Genomic DNA, 18,023 nt, shown 5'->3' with positions numbered 1-18,023 from the left:
GGATGCCAGAGAATTCCGCCACGGATCTTGGTGAGGCCGAATGCCAGTGCATTCGGCCCCCTGAAATCTGTGGTGGAATGGCCTGCCACCCCCCTGCCCCCCCCCGCGGATCCCCCCGGGATGAGACTTACCTGGGGCAGATCTTCCGGGCGGTGGCGGCTACGGCGGCGGCTACGGCGGCGGCTGGTCTTCCGACCAGCTGCCGCCGCCGCCATTTGCAGGTTTTTGTTTTTGTTTTTTACACAGACGTGATAGGCTATGTAAGTTTTTACATAGCCTAAAACGTCTGAGTAAAAAAAAAAAGGCGTACACAAATGGCGGTGGCTATGGCCGCCACCATTTGCGTACGCCTTTTTTTTCCGCGCTATGCTATTTGCGTTCCCCTTATTTCCGCCGTCATAGTCTATGTAAATATTTACATAGATTAAGACGGCCATTTGCGTGCACCTTTTTTTCTTTTTTTCCCTCTACACTATTTGCGTTCCCCTTATTTTCGCTGTCATAGTCTACATTAATATTTACGTAGATTAAGACGGCCAAAAAGAAGGAATGCAAATAGTGGTGGCCGGAGCCGCCGCATTTGTATACGTGGGTTTTTTGTTTTTTGTTTTTTTGACCCAGAGCCCTCCGCGGCTGGAAATCCGTCTGCAGACAGCTCTGGCCTGGCTGGGCCTGGCTGGCTGTTCCATGGAGCTGCTGTGGAACACAGCCGGCCGCGGAGGATTCCGGGGGGGAGGAACGGAACACCTCCCCTCCCGTCCAGGATTCCGGGGGGAGGGACGGAACGCCTCCCCCCCCACCATCAGCATAATCCGCAAAAGGTAAGTGATTTTCATACATCCCTACTGGCCCAGGCACCGCCGCTCTCGCCAAATTAGACCAAAACCGAAGGTGCCTGCCGCATCCGAATGGATCTGCAGGTCGGCTCGTAGAAGCAACTCGCGCCTCCAGAAGGAGATGCCATTAAAATCCCTCAGGAATTTAAGCCATACCTGAAGGTCCATGCGCATGGCAGAGGGGACTGTGGTGCGATGATGCGGGAGTTGAAGACCCCGCATTGCCCAGCAGAGCCATCGCAGGAAGGCACGGCCGGGAGCCACCACCCTACAAGCAAAGTTCAAATGCCCAATGACTTCTTGGAGGGCTCTAAGGGAGACTTTACGAAGGTGCAGGATGGTCTGGAGCTTATCCCTAATGACCAGCAGTTTATCGTGAGGGAGACGAGAACACTGTGCGAGGGCATCAAGCTCGATCCCTAAGAATGTCAAAATAACAGATGGGCCCTCTGTCTTCTCATGTGCCAAAGGGACACCCAAGTCTGAGGAAAGGGATATGAATGCCCTAATTAGGTCAGAGCATTGACTGCCACCCCCAGGTCCAGCAAACAGGAAGTCATCCAAATAATGGACCACATTGCTGCAGCCCGTCTTATCCCTTATGGCCCATTCCAGAAAGGTAATGAACGTTTCAAACATGACACAAGAGATGGAGCATCCCATGGGGAGGGCGTGGTCGATGTAAAATTTGTCCTGGAAGGAGAATCCCAACAAATTGAAATCCAGAGGATTGATAGGCGAAATGCGAAAAGTAGATTTGATATCATACTTGCCCATCAATGCCCCGCGGCCCAGGGCTCTTATCATGGCTACCGCAGTATCAAAGGAGGTATAACGCACAGAACATAGGGAATCTTCGATTTCATCATTAACAGACAGGCCTTTGGGGAAGGAGAGGTCGTGAATTAACCTGAACTCCCCAGGCGATTTCTTGGGGACAATTCCCAAAGGGGAAATCTGAAGATTGGGTAACGGGGGTGAGGAAAAGGGGCTGACGATGACCCGACCTGAAAGAACTTCTTTGTTGATTTTATCTTGAACCAAGTGCCCCATGCTAAGGACAGATCGGTGGTTACCGGTCAAATACGGCTTGTGCGGACCCCTAAAGAGGATCCTGAAACCCAGTGTGAAGCCGCGTTCCAAGTAGATCGCTGCCCTCCAGTTTGGGTAACGCCCTAGAAGCTGAAGGAGTGGAAGAATCTTAACTGGGCTGGGGCCCTTTGGGAGGGGGAGGATGCCCACTGCCCTGTTTCCTGCCACCATGGCCATCCCTTGGGGGACCTCTCTAACCTCTGGCCCTTGGGCAAGAGGCGCAGGAGTGCTGACCACCGCAAAGGGAGCATTCATGCCGGATGCGGCGTGGGTTTTGGGAGCAGGAAACTTTGGAGCTGAACTCCCAGCACAGCCAGTGGTGTTGAACCCCTGGACCTGCAATAGGCCTGGAGGCCATTGCAGGTGACAGCTTGGTAAGGATGTGGCCGCTGTCGGACCTGTCACCGAAGCCCGGCCTGGAAGGGGTCATGAATTGGAGCCAAAGGTCCTGGTCCTTCAGATCCCAGTGCATGGAAGGGTCAATGGCGGCCTTCCATCGGAAGGCCTCATCATAGGCCAGCCATGCGCTCCCTTCATATTCTGTGTAAGCCCTGTATATTATGTCAAGATACTTGGTGAGGACCCAAGCCCTCTGTTGGAGGATGCCAGCGTAAATTAAGAAGCATGGTAACCAGTTTGCCCAGGTGCGCGGCACCTTGCGACCATTACTCCGATCAGGATCCCTGTCACGGTTCTTATCCTTGTCACTGGGCTCGGGCTCTCGAAAGAGCAGGGCGAAGACATGGGTAAATTCTCCCCACAAAATCTTTTCCCTGGTGGCAATGGTCAAGTGGAAGCCAACAGGGGATGAAGTAGCACCTGTGGGTATGGATCCTCGTCCTAGGTTGGAGCATGGGTCAGCCAAGGCCATCTGTGTGGCTGGTAGGGGAGGTGGTAGGGGAGACATGGGGTCCCAAACCGAACCGTCGGGTCCCTGCCAAACACTGGCACAGGTGGCGTTAAGCAGATGAGGCTGGAATGGTGGCGGGGCTGACAAGGAGGCATCTCCTGCCGGTAGCAGTAAGGGGAATGAGGCTCCAGGCCCCGATGAAATGTGGGGGCTGGCAACCTGAGCAGTTGAACTGGGAGCTGAGACCGGGGCAATGGGCTGAGGAGTGCTGACTACGGGGGCTGGAGTAACTGGAGGAAGTGGGAGAGGGGGGACTGGGCCACCCTGAAGGGTAAACCAAGGCATCCAAACCCAGGGGTTGACCTGCCCCATGCCCGGCCAGGCGAATTGAGGTGCCAAAGCAGTCTCACCTGAATCCAGTGTGGGCGTGCTCTGATCCCCGACTGGAAAAATGGATGTTTTTGCTTGTGCACCCAGGGAAGAGGAGGCTGCAGAAGGGAGGAGCTCCACCGGGGGCGGTGAGCCTTCCGGAAGAGCTGAGGAAGAGGAGGTGGATGCCTCAATAGCGTCCAGGCGAGCTGAAATAGAAAGGAGCAGCGAGCGTTGGGTCTGCTGTCACGTTCGCTTGGGCTGGACCTCTGAGGGTTTTCTAGGCCTGGCCGGGGGAGGGGGAGGGGTCCCCGAGGAATGCTCAGCAGCTTCCAGACGAGCAAGAATTGATGCCAGTACCGGGTCTGCTTCCTCATCAGACTCAGAATCGGGCCTTGGCAGCGGTCTTTTGGGGAGGGGAGGCATGATGCAGAAAGTGAGTTAAGCTTGGCCGATATTGGCAAGAAAGAAGCAAGGGCCCAGGGCCCAGGACCCAGTTAAACACTCCGACCACCACCCCAAGGGGTAAATGCGGCAGGGGTCAGAGCCCACAGCAGGAGGTTCCAGTGGGCGACTGACTGGGCTCCCCGGGCAACAGGCAGCACCCCCCAGGCCTCGAGATCTGTGGACCTGAGTTCAAGGCCGAGGCAGAGAGGCCTGGGGATGGGAGGAGGGGAGCGCCGCCGCTACTGCTTAGACAGGAGGGGCGCCCCCTGCGGTCGGCAGCGGCTAGAGAGGAAAGGCACTGCTCTCCCTGAGGATTGAACTTGGGACCCTCAGTTATGAGGCTGACGCACTGCCTACTACACTAAGCGAAGAAAAAGGAGGGGGCGGTTGCCGCCTGCTGCACGGATCGATGCTCAAGAGGTGCGGCAAGGGCCCACGGCCACGGAGCCGTGCCTGAGCGCGGGCGCCCCCAGCCGAGAGCGCCCACGACCTGGGAGCCAAGGCAGGCACCCCACAGGGAGCCACGGCTGCCCCTTTATTTATTTATTTATTTATTTAGGTTTGGGGAAGGATGAACACGCTGCCGCCATTAGACTATGAGGAAAGGTGAAAACATCCAGGTCTGTTTAGCTTAGAAAAGAAGTGAGTAAGGGGTGACATGAGAGATATGTACAAAATTATGCATGGTGTGGAGAAAGTGGATAGACAGGCATTTTTCTCCCTCTCGGAATATTAGAACCTGGGGTCAGCTCATGAAGCTGACTGGTGGAAGATTCAAGACAGACAAAAGGAAGTCCTTCCCACAGCACATAGTTAAACTCTGGAATTTGCTACCACATGATGTTGTGATGGCCACTAATTTGGATTGCTTTGAAAGGGGATTGGACAGATTCCTGGAAGAGAAGGCTACCAGTGGCTACTAGTCCTGATAGCTATATGCTACCTCCAGTATTGGAGGTGGTAGGCCTGCATACACCAGTTGCTGGGGAACATGGTTGGGAGGGTGCTGTTATGCTCATGCCCTGCTTGTGGGTTCCTGGTCGACAGCTTGTTGGTCACTGTGTGAACAGAATGCTGGACCAGTTGGATCTTGGTCTGATCCAGCAGGGCTTTTCTCATGTTGTGTTCTTATGTCCTGTGTGGCACGTTTTCATGTGTTTACCAAGTTTAAGGTCAATCACTGTTCTCCAGCTTAAGTTTTAAAATATATTTTCAAACTTATGGACTTTTAAAGTAGCTTTAGTCACAAACTCTCACCCACTGGGGCAAAATCAGAACCTCATTTTCAGACAGTGTTTCATTTCTAAAAAGAGAGAGGCAGTGGGGTTAAGGGCTGCATGGGACATTGGAGTTCTGCCTCTGAACAAAGCCCTGCTCCTTAAGTCCAAATGAGTGCAGACGAGCTGGTGCGTCTCAGCGGGGAGTGAAAGGGTTCAAAACTGTTTTGTTAGAAAGGGGGCATGGCCATAGAAAGGTGGGGTGGAGAAAAAATGTTGCAGAAGAAGGAGAAAGAGGGACTGTACTACATAGATTAGGAAATCAGGCCACCTACTTATGCCTGTGTGTGTGTGTGAGAGAGAGAGTGAGAGAGAGAGAGAGAGAGAGAGAGAGAGAGAGAGAGTGTCTGTGTAAGCCAGTGGACTGGTTCACACTTCACGATGAGCCATCCTGAAAATAAGCTACAGTGGGTTGGTTGTTCGCTTGTTAACCCATGGTACTGCTGAAAGACAATCAGGCATGGCTCGTTTCATCCTTAGACTTCACACCTGCTCCCAGCACTTATCGGATGGGGTTTTGCAGCACAATCTCAGCACCCTAATCTGCTACTCCACTAATGAGTGATTATTGTTATTTAAATGGGTAAAGTCAAATTTGTCCAAATATCCCTTAAAGGGGGGGGGGGGTTTAAATTTCCACAAATCTCCCCAAAGGTGGGGAACACCTTGGGGATGACCTAAAGGGTGGGTGAGCTGGGCAGCTGCCCAGGGCGTTGAGCTGAGGAGAGAGCCAAGCTGAGCTGAGGGATTTATGAGCATGTTGATGTTTTGCAGAACACTAAAGAATTGCATTTCTAGTTTCTACACATCTTCCAGGGAGGATGCCCATCTAGAAGTTTGGTCAGGCAGCCTTATGATTGAACCATTCCAAATAGCCCTGAAAAGCTGACTGGGGGTGGGGGACCAAAGCACTCCTCGCCCACTGTGCTATTTATTCTAGGACAGGTACTGGCGGGGGGGAAATGGTCTCACTGTCTAGGAAGGTGACAAAGTGGTGGAGAAAAATGACGTGTGTCATTTCGAGATGTAATAAAGAGGGGATAGTGTTAGCAAGATTTCAAGGAGCAACCAGCTTTTTCATCACTGTTGCTAGGTGGCTTTGTAGCCCTTTCAACAAGCCATGCACTAGCCATCATGTCATGTTTGCATGCCACGACAAGCCACTCTGAAAACAACCCAAACTGAAAAACTCAACAACAAGCCATGGACCTATGGGTGGATTGTGCATGGTTAACAAATACAAATCACACTGAGGAAACTGTGCTGGGTTTTTGACATCACAACAAGCCACCCTGAAGGCTGACAACCCACCATGGGTTGTCTTGTCATGCAAACCAGGTAAATGAGATTGTGGGCATCGTTACATGAGGCATTTATCATGCTCTCATGACTGTTCACTCACAAAAGTTCACACGTCCTTTTCATGATGTTGTCAACCTCCATTGCCGATCTTGCCATTTTCTAGGTTGATTCCGCCATTTTAAAAATGGGTGAAAATGCAGTAACAACCTCCCCCCCTCACCAAAAACACATCAAAGAGATTATGTAATTCAAGAATCGTGCAATATTTTAGACATCTTGTGGCGCCATCTACCGGCTATCTAAATGGAACATATAGAATGTGCCCACAAAGGGAAAACAAGGGGGGTAGGTGCATGTATTGTGCTCATTACAAACCCGCAAAGATTCTAGAAGATGAAGCCCTAGTAAGATTGCTTGATTTTTCCCTAATGTAAAGAGACTGTGAGTATACAACCTCTACTCAGGAAGGACACAATTTCCTTAACAGAATGTGCTTTCTGGGGGAAGAAAACAGGTAAAAATAAAGTCTCAAAACAAACACAAAACAAGTTTGTTTATTTCTAAAAGCTAATAGAAAGCCCTACTGGATGAAACCAAAGGCCTATCCAGGCCAGCAACCTGTTTCCCACATTAGCCAAACAGATGCTCCAATGGGAAGCCCACAAGAAGGATATGAGCATAATAGCACCCTCCTGTTCATGTGTACCCCAGCAACTGGTATGCAGAGACATACCATCTCTTGTGTTTGAGGTGAAGTATTACATGCAAAACTAATTCAAAAGGGACCGTGGCTATTCCAGGTTCACTCCACATTCCCATTCATTGACCATGACCAGTTTGTGATATCTGGTTTTGTGATGTCTGAGAAGAGAATACAGACTAATTACAAAAGCAACTCAGAGTTGCATCTTCAGGCAAGTAGCTTCCATTCATGCTGGACATAGAGAACAAAACTGAAAAGGACGTACTAACATTCGGATGCCTCCTTAACTTTTCATCATGAGATGCTCCTTTGCATTCAGATCAGGCCTCAGTACAATAATGTAGCACTTGGGAAGAAAGATGCAGCCCAGTAATCCAGCACTGGAGGCCAAGATAGAGAAGACCTGCACGGCTACCATATATTTCCCCTTGGTGCTCAAGTAGGTGGGCACAAAGGACACCCAAACACTGCAGAAGACCAGCATGCTGAAGGTGATCAGTTTGGCTTCATTGAAAAGCCCAGGAAGTTTCCTGGCTAAGAAAGCCACTGTGAAGCATATGGCAGCCAGGAAGCCCATGTAGCCAAGGGCACTATAGAACATGGTGACAGACCCTTCATTGCATTGCAGTAGGATCTCTCCAGGCTGAGACTGCATGTCAGAGTCTGGGAATGGGGAAGATATGCTCAGCCAGATGGTGCAGATGATAATTTGGAGACCAGAACATAAAATGATAATGGAGTTGGCCAAACTCTTCCCCAGCCATCTGCTCACCCTGTTCCCTGGCATTGTGGCCAGGAAGGCCAGCACCACAGTGATTGTTTTGGCCAACACAGAAGAGACGGCAACTGAGAAGATGATGCTGAAGGCTGTTTGCCACAGGAGGCAGGTTGCTTTCCTTGGCTGGCCAATGAACAGGAAGGAGGACAAGAAGGAAAGCAGGAGGGAGATGAGGAGAATGTAGGAGAGGTCCCGGTTGTTGGCTTTGACTATGGGAGTTTCTAGGTATTTAATGAAGATTCCTAACACAAGGCCTGTGGTTAAGGATAAGAATATGGCAAAGGAAGCCAGGATGATCCCCAAAGGTTCTTCATGGGACAGGAATTTTATAATCTTGGGGATGCATTGATCTCGGTCCATATTTGGATGTTGATCTTCTGGACACACAATGCAAAACTCTGCATCTGAAAAGAAAAGTGATTTCAGCATCAATCAAATTTCATACTGCTATCTTTTGCTATAAGAGTTTAGATGCCACAGGGGCCACACAGGGACGTATGACAATTTTGTTTCAATTTGCAAATCACTCAAAAATTTCTTGTTTGCAATTCCAGTTGCATTCAGGGGCTCATGTTCTCTGAAAATGTTCACAAATTCCCAAGCTTGCCTTCATGTTAGTAAAATGTATACCTTAAGCATGTCTAACTTTATCAAAATGCCCAATTTTCTCAAAATGTACAACTTTTTAAAATACACAATTTTTCAAAATGCCCAACCTTCTCAAAAAAGGCAGATAACTCAAAATTGCCACCTTTTTCAAAATGCACAATTTTCTCAAATTGTGCAACTTTCTGAAAAAATATGCAAATTATTCAGAGTGTACAATTTCCTTACAATGCACAACTGTCTCAAAATATGCACATTTTAAATCACCTATGCCTTAGTCTATGGGGAATAGTTGCGCAATTTTGAAAATTTGTGCAATTTTGGCTATTGCTTGCTTAGCTTTCACATTCAAGGGCTTTTCAGGTTATGCCCCTTCCAGAAAAGAGCATTTCCGCTCCTTGTGGCATTTCCCTGCGGAAGCACTGCATTGCAGACAGCCGTGGTAGGGGCTATACACGCGGTGCCAGGGCTGACCACCCACATGCCACCACCAGCATGCCTGGGCTGCCTGCACAGGGGCACCATTACATTCTACTCATGGATTTGTGCCATCCAGAATGCTTGGCTATATTACACATCAAACCCCATTTCTTTGAGCAATATTATTCAGCTCAGAATCTTGACAGCCAGTGTGGTGTAGTGGTTAGTGTGTTGGGCTCTGACTGAGGAGATCCGGGTTCTAGTCTCCACTGTGCCAGTCACTTTCTCCCTGTATCCTACTTCACAGGGCTGCAGTGAGGAAAAAATGAAGAGAATGTACAAAAAATGTACCAACCAAGCTCACCATGCAGCAGCCTTGGGGTGGTGGGTATCTTCTCTATCTCTCTTGGGGTCTTCTAGACCAAGGGGCCTCTGTGCTACCAATCAAAGTAACATAAGTGCATAACAAGAGCCATGCTGGATCAGACCAAGGGTCCGTTGAGCCCAACATTCTGTTCATACAGTGGCCAGCCAGCTTATGTGCAACAGCACCCACCCACTCATTTCCCCCAGCACCTGGTAGACACAGACATATTGCCTCTGACTAGCAACTGTAGATAGCCTTATCCTCCTTAAATTTGTCCAATCCCCTTCCATCTTTTCCTCCTTAAAATATATTTTGTGGAGAGAGAAAAGATGGGAAAAAGTGGTATGAAATCATGGAAGGGTCACATGTGGAAGTCAGCAAAGGTGACTGGAACCCCATAAAATTCCATGAATGAGGAAAGACAATTGTATATGAAAGCTACTACTGGAAAGGAAAGGAAAGGAAAGGAAAGGAAAGGTTCCTCCTGTGCAAGCACCGAGTCATTACTGACTCCTAGAGGGACGCCGCTTTTGCTGGCATTTTCATGGCAGACTATAGCGGGGTGGTTTGCCATTGCCTTCCCCAGTCATGACTACCTTTCCCCCAGCAAGCTGGGTACTCATTTTACCGACCTCAGAAGGATGGAAGGCTGAGTCGACCTGAGCCGGCTACCTGGGACCCAGCTGGGATCGAACTCAGGTCATGGGGAGAGTTTCGGTTGCAATACTGCCGCCTACTACTCTGCACCACACGACGAGGCTCTAAGCTACTGCTGGAAGGACCCTTAATTTTTTTTTTTAGTAGTTTATATCAGCTTTTCCCCAACCTGGTGCCTTTCAGATGTTCCTGACCACTGGCAATGCTGGCTAGGGCTGATAGCAGTTGACATGCAAATCATCTGGAGAACATCAGGTTTGCAAGCCGGGATTTTGCCATTTCTGCCCTCTAATATGTTCTTATTTGTTTCTCTGGTTGGGGTGGGGCATCAATTGGCCCAACTAAGCATGGGCCCCAGATCTTCTGAGCTGTGCCCTGGCTCTTTAGATCTTCCCCAATTGCCATCATCTGCCTTAATACAAGCCTGCTCCTTCCCTCTGACCTCTGTAGTCTTGCAGTTAGTAGAAGACCTTAGGACTCACTCCCTTAGCAGACTAATCAGAAGTGCAGCATAAAGGCAGCAGATTTTAAACTAGAAAGGAGTCTGTAGCCTTTCCCTCCACAGTCTGCTCATTATTTTCATTAAATCCAGAGTCCAAAATTGCCTAACAACACCACTGTCACTTGGCTTTCTCAAAGTATTCCAGACTCTTCAGAGACCTGAAGAGCAGGAGCATTGGCTGCTCACATGTCAAATGGAGTGCCAGAGGCCTTCCTCATCTGGTAACGGTGGCTGAGGCTGAAAACAGTTGAAGTGCCAATCATCTGGAGGACATCAGGTTTGAAAGCCAGGATTATGTCATTGCTACCCCAAAATATGCTCTTTTACCAAGTGTTATTTGTTTGTCTGGGTGGGGTGGGTGCTGATTACCAGGTGTTTCTCTGACATCCCTGGTGCTGTGAAGAGGACTACTAGGCTGCTGAAACCAATTTACATTTCATAGCAATCAGTTTGATCATTTGTGTATGCACCGTCGGTCGATTTGCAAATACTGAGGCAATTCCAAATCAACCCACCAGGGATTTGTCTGTGAATCCACATGACAGTGATAGACCTCTGTGTTTAAATATGATCTGCCTAGTCATATGTTAAGCATGGGGAGGGGAGTGGTCTTTTTAAAAAAACATTTCTTTGGATAGATGGGCAGGTGGGAGGATGGATGGAAACTCTACCACACACACACCCCGCCCCAGAATTCACCCCCTATGGTCAGTTCTTTTAACTCCACATTCAAAGATGTCCAAAGAAAAGAGGAAATCCTTTTCCTTATTCTGTACAGGCCACCCTTTCCTCTGGAGTCACTCACCTTCCCCGGTGGAAATGGTCCCTTCCATGCAGGGAGCACAGTCATAGCAGCACTGTGGCTCTCCTTCCCGGATCATCTTGACGTAGCCAGGCCTGCAACTTCTGCTACACCTGGAATGAGGCATGGTCTACCCATGAAGACAGAGCATCAACAGTTAGGAGTATTTCTCTCTTGGAATTTTCTTGGTACCAAAAACTGTTTCCCTATCAAGTCAGATAGCCATTTGGGGGTGTGGTGTGTGTGGGGGGTGATATTTCTCAGGGTCATTGTATGGAAGGAAACATTTAAACTCCTTCCCTCTGCACCACAGTCCATCCTGATCACACACACACACCCCTCAACTGCTATTAACAAGTGATGTCCTAAATGTCAGTGTAATTTGATGCTTAATTTTGGTTGATTATACATATGATCACTATTTGAGATAACGTTTGCCAGAGGTTAGTGTTAAAATATTAAAATTCACAACCCTACCTTCTTAAATATTAATGTAGCAATGAATAGCGTTCAGCACCTTGGATAACTCCTTTAGAGTTCTGACTGGTTCTGACTGAAACCCAGAGCAGATTATAGCCCCACTAACATTGGAGTCACCAGCCTCCGCTCAATGACATTTCAGGGGTTCAGATGTGCACATTAGAATTAGATGCCTCTTTGACTATGAGTGGTGTTATGCACTTACATTAATCCCAAAACATTTTTCCAACATGACCCATAAGAATACGGAGGCATACTGTTATCCTTAATGTTTGTATAGTTCATAAAAACCTATCAGTTTTCATAAAAACAATCCTTATAATCTTCAGGCCTAGACTATCTGATCTGATGTGTTAGTTTCTTCATAAAAGAAATGGACCAAAGTTTATTTCTCCTTATTGAAAGAGAGCCTGTTAATTCCAGGATGATCCTATTTTTAATTGTGCTGCTACCCAGATGTATATTAAGGGATCTTTATGTATTATTTTTTTCTCTGCTCTATGAAATATGGGTTGTTGTTTATTCAGTCAGTCGCTTCCAACTCTTTGTGACTTCATGAACCAGGCCACACCAGAGCTTCCTGTCGGCCATCGCCACCCCCAGCTCCCCCAAGGTCGAGTCCGTCACCTCCAGAATATCATCCATCCACCTTGCCCTTGGTCGGCCCCTCTTCCTTTTGCCTTCCACTTTCCTTAGCATCAGCATCTTCTCCAGGGTATCCTGTCTTCTCATGATGTGGCCAAAGGACTTCAGTTTTGCCTTTCATATCCTTCCCTCAAGTGAGCAGTCTGGCTTTATTTCCTGGAGGATGGACTGGTTGGATCTTCTTGCAGTCCAAGGCACTCTCAGAAATTTCCTCCAGCACCACAGTTCAAAAGCATCTGTCTTCCTTCACTCAACCTTCTTTATGGTCCAGCTCTCACAGCCATAGGTTACTACGGGGAATACCATTGCTTGAACTATGCGGACCTTTGTTGTCAGTGTGATGTCTCTGCTCTTCACTATTTTATCAAGATTTGTCATTGCTCTCCTCCCAAGAAGTAAACGTCTTCTGATTTCCTGGCTGCAGTCAGCGCCTGCAGTAATCTTTGCACCTAGAAGACAATGTCTGTCACTGCCTCCACGTTTTCTCCCTCTATTTGCCAGTTATCAATCAAGCTGGTTGCCATAATCTGGTTTTTTTTTGAGGTTGAACTGCAACCCAGCTTTTGCACTTTCTTCTTTCACCTTCATCTTGAAGTTCCTCAGCTCCTCCTCGCTTTCAGCCATCAAAGTGGTATCATCTGCATATCTGAGATTGTTAATGTTTCTTCCAGCGATTTTCACTCCAGCCTTGGCTTCATCAAGCCCAGCACATCACATGATGTGTTCTGCGTACAGGTTGAATAGGTAGGCTGAGAGTATACAACCCTGCCGTACTCCTTTCCCCATCTTAAACCAGTCCGTTATTCCGTGGTCTGTTCTTACCGTTGCTACATGGTCGTTATACAGATTCCTCAGGAGGCAGAGAAGATGACTTGGTATCCCCATCCCACCAACAACTTGCCACAATTTGTGATGATCCACACAGTCAAAGGCTTTAGAATAGTCAAGAAAACAGAAATAGATGTTTTTCTGAAACTCCCTGGCTTTCTCCATTCTCCAGTGGATATTGGCAATTTGGTCTCTAGTTCCTCTGCTGGCATATGGCATGCATCACCTTGACAGCATCATCTTGCAAGATTTTAAACAGTTCAGCTGGGATACCTTCATCTCCTGCTGCCTTGTTAATATCAATGCTTCTTAAGGCCCATTCAACCTCACTCTTCAGGATGTCTGGCTCTAGCTCACTGACCACACCGTCAAATCTATCCCCAATATTATTATCCTTCCTATACAGATCTTCCGTATATTCTTGCCACCTTTTCTTGATCTATTCCGCTTCTGTTAGGTCCTTGCCATCTTTTTTTTTTATCATACCCATTTTTGCCTGGAATTTAACTCTAGTGTTTCTGATTTTCTGGAAGAGGTCTCTTGTCATTCCTATCCTATTATCTTCTTCCGCTTCCATGCATTGCTTGTTTAAAAATAATTCCTTATCCCTTCTGGCTAACCTCTGGAATTTTGCATTTAATGGGGCATATCTCCCCCTTTCACTGTTGCCTTTCGCTGTCCTTCTTTCTTGGGCTGCTTCCAGTGTCTTCCAGTTCAGACAGCCATCTTGCTTTCTTGGTTTGCTTTTTCTTTGGGATGTTTTTTGTTGCCACTTCCTGAACAATGTTGCGAACTTCTGTCCATGGTTCTTCCGGGACCCTATCTACTAAATCTAGTCCCTTAAATCTATTCTTCACCTCCACTGCATATTCATTAGGAATATTAGTGAGCTCATATCTGACTGATCTGTGGGTCTTCCCTATTCTCTTGAGTCTGTTTCTAAATTGTGCAATAAGAAGTTCATGATCTGAACTACAATCAGCTCCAGGTCTTGTTTTTACCAACTGCATAGATGGATAATAAACCAAAATGTTGGAGAAATCTCAATTTTCTGGTTTGTAATTTTCTGGCTTGTGGCAGAGTACATGTTTAGCATGTGAAAGGTCAGTTTCAATCACTGGCATCTCTACCTAAGGCTGAAAAGGGCAACTAGTGCAAAAACAAAGGGCAACTAAAATGTTCAAGGGGATGGAGCATCTCCTCTATGAGGGAAGTTTAAAACTTCTGGGATGGTTTAGCTTGGAGAAAAGGAGGGTAGGGGAGACATGATAGATGTGTACAAAATTATGTGTGGTGTGGAGAATGTGGATAAGGAGACATTTTTTCTCCCTCCCTCAAAATACTAGAACCCAGTGGGGTCATCCCATGGAGGTGATTAGTGGGAGATTCAGGACAGATAACAGGAAGGACTTCTTCACACAGCACATAGTCAAACTGTGGAATTTGCTACTACATGTCATGATGGCCACCAATTTGGATGGCTTTAAAAGGGGGTTAGACAAATTCATAACTATAGATGGAGGTCCATAACATTGTTCAGGAGGCAGCAACGAAATCCATCCCAAAGAAAAAGAAATGCAAGAAAGCCAAGTGGCTGTCTGATGTGGCTTTACAAGTAGCTGAGGAAAGAAGGGAAGCAAAAAGCAAGGGAGAAAGGGGAAGATCTATCCAACTGAATGCAGAGTTCCAGAGAATAGCAAGGAGAGACAAGAAGGCCTTCTTAAAAGAACAATGCAAAGAAATCAAGGAAAACAATAGAATGGAAAAGAGTAGAGATCTCTTCATGAAAATCGGAGATCTCAAGGGAACGTTTTGTGCAAAGACGGACATGATAAAGGACAAAGAAGGCAGGGAACTAACATAAGCAGATGAGATAAAGAAGAGGTGGAAAGACTACACAGAAGAACTATACAGGAAAGATCTAAATGTCCCTGATAGCCATTATAGTGCGGTCCCTGAACTTGAGCCGGACATCCTCAAGAATGAAGTCAAGTGGGCCTTAGGAAGCATTAGTAACAACAAAGCTAGCGGAGATGACAGTATTCCAGCTGAGCTATTTAAGATCTTAAAAGATGATGCTGTTAAAGTGCTGCACTCAGTATGCCAACCAATTTGGAACACTCAACAATGGCCACAAGACTGGAAAAGGTCAGATAACATTCGAATTCCAAAGACAGGCAATGCCAAAGGGTGTTCAAACTACTGTACAATTGTGCTCATTTCACATGCCAATAAGGTTATGCTCAAAATCCTACAAGCTAGGCTTCAGCAGTATGTGACCCGAGAACTACCAGAAGTACAAGCAGGGTTTCAAAGAGGCAGAGGAACTAGAGATCCAATCCCCAACATTCACTGGATCATGGAGAAAGCAAGAGAATTCCAGAAAAATGTCTATTTCTGCTTCATTGACTATGCTAAAGCCTTTGATTGTGTGATCACAACAAACTGTGGCAAATTCTTAAAGAGATGGGAGTACCAGACCACCTTACCTGTCTCCTGAGAAACCTGTACAAGGGCCAAGAAGCAACAGTAAGAACCGGACATGGAACAACCAAAACTGGTTCAAAATTGGGAAAGGAGTACAACAAGGCTGCATATTGTCACCGTGCTTATTTAATTTATATGCAGGGTACATCATGAGAAATGCCGGGTTGGATGAATCACAGGTTGGAATTAAGTTTGCCAGGAGAATCATCAACAACCTCAGCTACGCAGACGATACCACCCTAATGGCAGAAAGCGAAGAGGATCTAAAGATCCCCTTGTTGAGGGTGAAAGTGGAGAGTGCAAAAGCTGGTTTGAAACTCAACATTAAAAAAAACTAAGATCCTGGCATCTGGCCCCATCACTTCCTGGCATATAGAAGGGGAAGAAATGGAAGCAGTGACAGATGCAATTTTCTTGGGCTCCAAGATCACCGCAGATGGTGACTGTAGCCATGAAATTAAAAGATGCTTGCTCCTTGGGAGGAAAGCTATGGCACACCTAGACAGCATAGTAAGAAGCAGAGACATCACCTTGCCGACAAAGGTTCATATAATCAAAGCTATGGTTTTCCCAGTAGCAACATATGGCTGTGAGAGCTGGACTATAAGGAAGGCTGAGCGCCGAAGAATCGATGCTTTCGAACTGTGGTGCTGGAGAAGAGTCTTGCGAGTCCCTTGGGCTGCAAGGAGGTCAAATCAGTCAGTCCTAAAGGAAATCAACCCTGACCGCTCATTGGAAGGACAGATACTGAAACTGAAGCTCAAATATTTTGGCCACCTAATGCAAAGAGAAAACTCCCTGGAAAAGACCCTGATGCTGGGAAAGACTGAAGGCAAAAGAAGAAGGGGACGGCGGAGGATGAGATGGCTAGACAGCATCACCCATCCAATGGATATGGACTTGAGCACACACCGGGAGAGAGCGGAGGACAGGAAGGCCTGGCATGCTATGGTCCATGCGGTCACGAAGAGTCGGACATGACTGAACGACTGAACAAAAACAACAACAACAGACAAATTCATGGGGGAGAAGGCTATCAGTGGCTAGAATCAGAGGCATTATGCCTCTGTACAGCAGTTGCTGGGGAACATGGGTGGGAGGGTGCTGTTGCACTCATGCCCTGCTCGTGGATTTCCACTGGGCTGCTGGTTGGCCACTGTGAGAACACAATGTTCTTATGAGAAAGATCCTTCCCTCAGACTCCGGAGGGCCACTGCAAGTCAGTGTCAACCATACTGAGCTGAATGGATCAATGTTCTGACTTGATAAAAGTCAGCTTCCTATGCTGCCTCCAGTCCTGAGAAGAAAGCAGATCAGGGCTGAATTTGGTGTGAATGCAGCCTATGTTCATCCTGAGCACAAGATGCGATCTTGTATATACATTTTACTTCTATAGTGTAGAACAGGGACCTAGAACATCCAGCCCATGAGCCTAATCCTGCCTGTAGAGTTTCCGCATACAGCCCACAGAGCCTCTTTGGTTTCCACCAAACCCACTGACACCATCCTTGGAGGTCGTTTTGGTGGGTCATTTGTCCCCCCACCACAGTTTGGTTCTGCACCCTGGTGTAGAAGTGAAGAAAGGAATCCTAATTTATAATCACTATTCTTTCCAGTGCATGAGTGAATTTGGAGAAACTTCAGCTCTCCTGTCGAACCAAAGGTTTTGGGGGTGGGTTGAGTTCCAAGAAAATAAATAATAATACCCAACATGCTCAAAGGAATACAATGAACCAAATGGTTTTTCCCACCTTGTTAAACCAGCCAGGCCATACAATGGTATCCTGGTGAATGGTGAATGAGATGTCTGAGGTTTCCTGTCTCTCTAGACTCCCAACATTCCTTGAAAGAAAGGATTTATTGGGAAGTTTTACATAGTTCACAATATCAAAGTCAGCTGTCAGGTCTCCATTTTCATCCAAATACACTCCGTCCATGGAATAATTGAAAAACTGGTAGTTTCCCAGGAAAGGGTGAAGCTAGAATGGCAGAGAAAACACCAGAATTTAGAAGCTATTTTTTCTACCTTGTCCAAAGACTCATGGCTGGTTTGTTGTTGTTTATTCGATCAGTCGCTTCTGACTCTTGGTGACTTCATGGACCAGCCCACGCCAGAGCTTTCTGTTGGCTGTCGCCACCCCCAGCTCCCCCAAAGTTGAGTCAATCACCTCCAGAATATCATCCCTCCATCTTGCCCTTGGTCGGCCCCTCTTCCTTTTGCCTTCCACTTTCCCTAGCATCAGCATCTTCTCCAGGGTATCCTGTCTTCTCATGATGTGGCCAAAGTACTTCAGTTTTGCCTTTAAGATCATTCCCTCAAGTGAGCAGTCTGGCTTTCTTTCCTGGAGGATGGACTGGTTTAATCTTCTTGTAGTCAGAGGCACTCTCAGAATTTTCCTCCAGCACCACAGTTCAAAAGCATCTATCTTCCTCCGCTCAGCCTTCCTTATGGTCCAGCTCTCGCAGCCATAGGTTACTACGGGGAATACCATTGCTTGAACTATGCGGACCTTTGTTGTCAGTGTGATGTCTCTGCTCTTCACTATTTTATCAAGATTTGTCATTGCTCTCCTCC

At 47.2% G+C, this 18,023-nt stretch overlaps 1 protein-coding gene across 1 annotated transcript; it reads right to left on the bottom strand.

Moving 5' to 3' along the window:
* Positions 1-7,159: 7,159 nt before the first annotated feature.
* LOC146356553 (vomeronasal type-2 receptor 26-like) lies at positions 7,160-17,385 on the bottom strand. The gene is made up of 3 exons (XM_084830180.1): positions 17,200-17,385; positions 11,012-11,138; positions 7,160-8,058 (listed from the first exon to the last, which is right to left on the bottom strand). Exons 1-3 carry the CDS (start codon positions 17,383-17,385, stop codon positions 7,160-7,162), a joined length of 1,212 nt encoding a protein of 403 aa, XP_084686306.1.
* Positions 17,386-18,023: the final 638 nt, after the last annotated feature.

The sequence above is a fragment of the Heloderma suspectum genome, chromosome 2, assembly GCF_057233095.1.
Source record: "Heloderma suspectum isolate Gila_16-S chromosome 2, 16-S_ref, whole genome shotgun sequence".
NCBI lineage: Eukaryota > Metazoa > Chordata > Lepidosauria > Squamata > Helodermatidae > Heloderma > Heloderma suspectum.
The sequence above is the reverse complement of the archived record's forward strand: the minus strand, read 5'-3'. Positions and strand labels throughout refer to the sequence as shown.

Coding starts and splice junctions, on each gene's coding strand:
- LOC146356553 (XM_084830180.1), bottom strand. CDS start 17,385: ATGGACGGAGTGTATTTGGATGAAAATGGAGACCTGACAGCTGACTTT. Junction 11,139..17,199: donor GGCCTGGCTGGTTTAACAAG/GTGGGAAAAACC, acceptor CTTCATGGGTAG/ACCATGCCTCATTCCAGGTG. Junction 8,059..11,011: donor GACCATTTCCACCGGGGAAG/GTGAGTGACTCC, acceptor TTTTCTTTTCAG/ATGCAGAGTTTTGCATTGTG.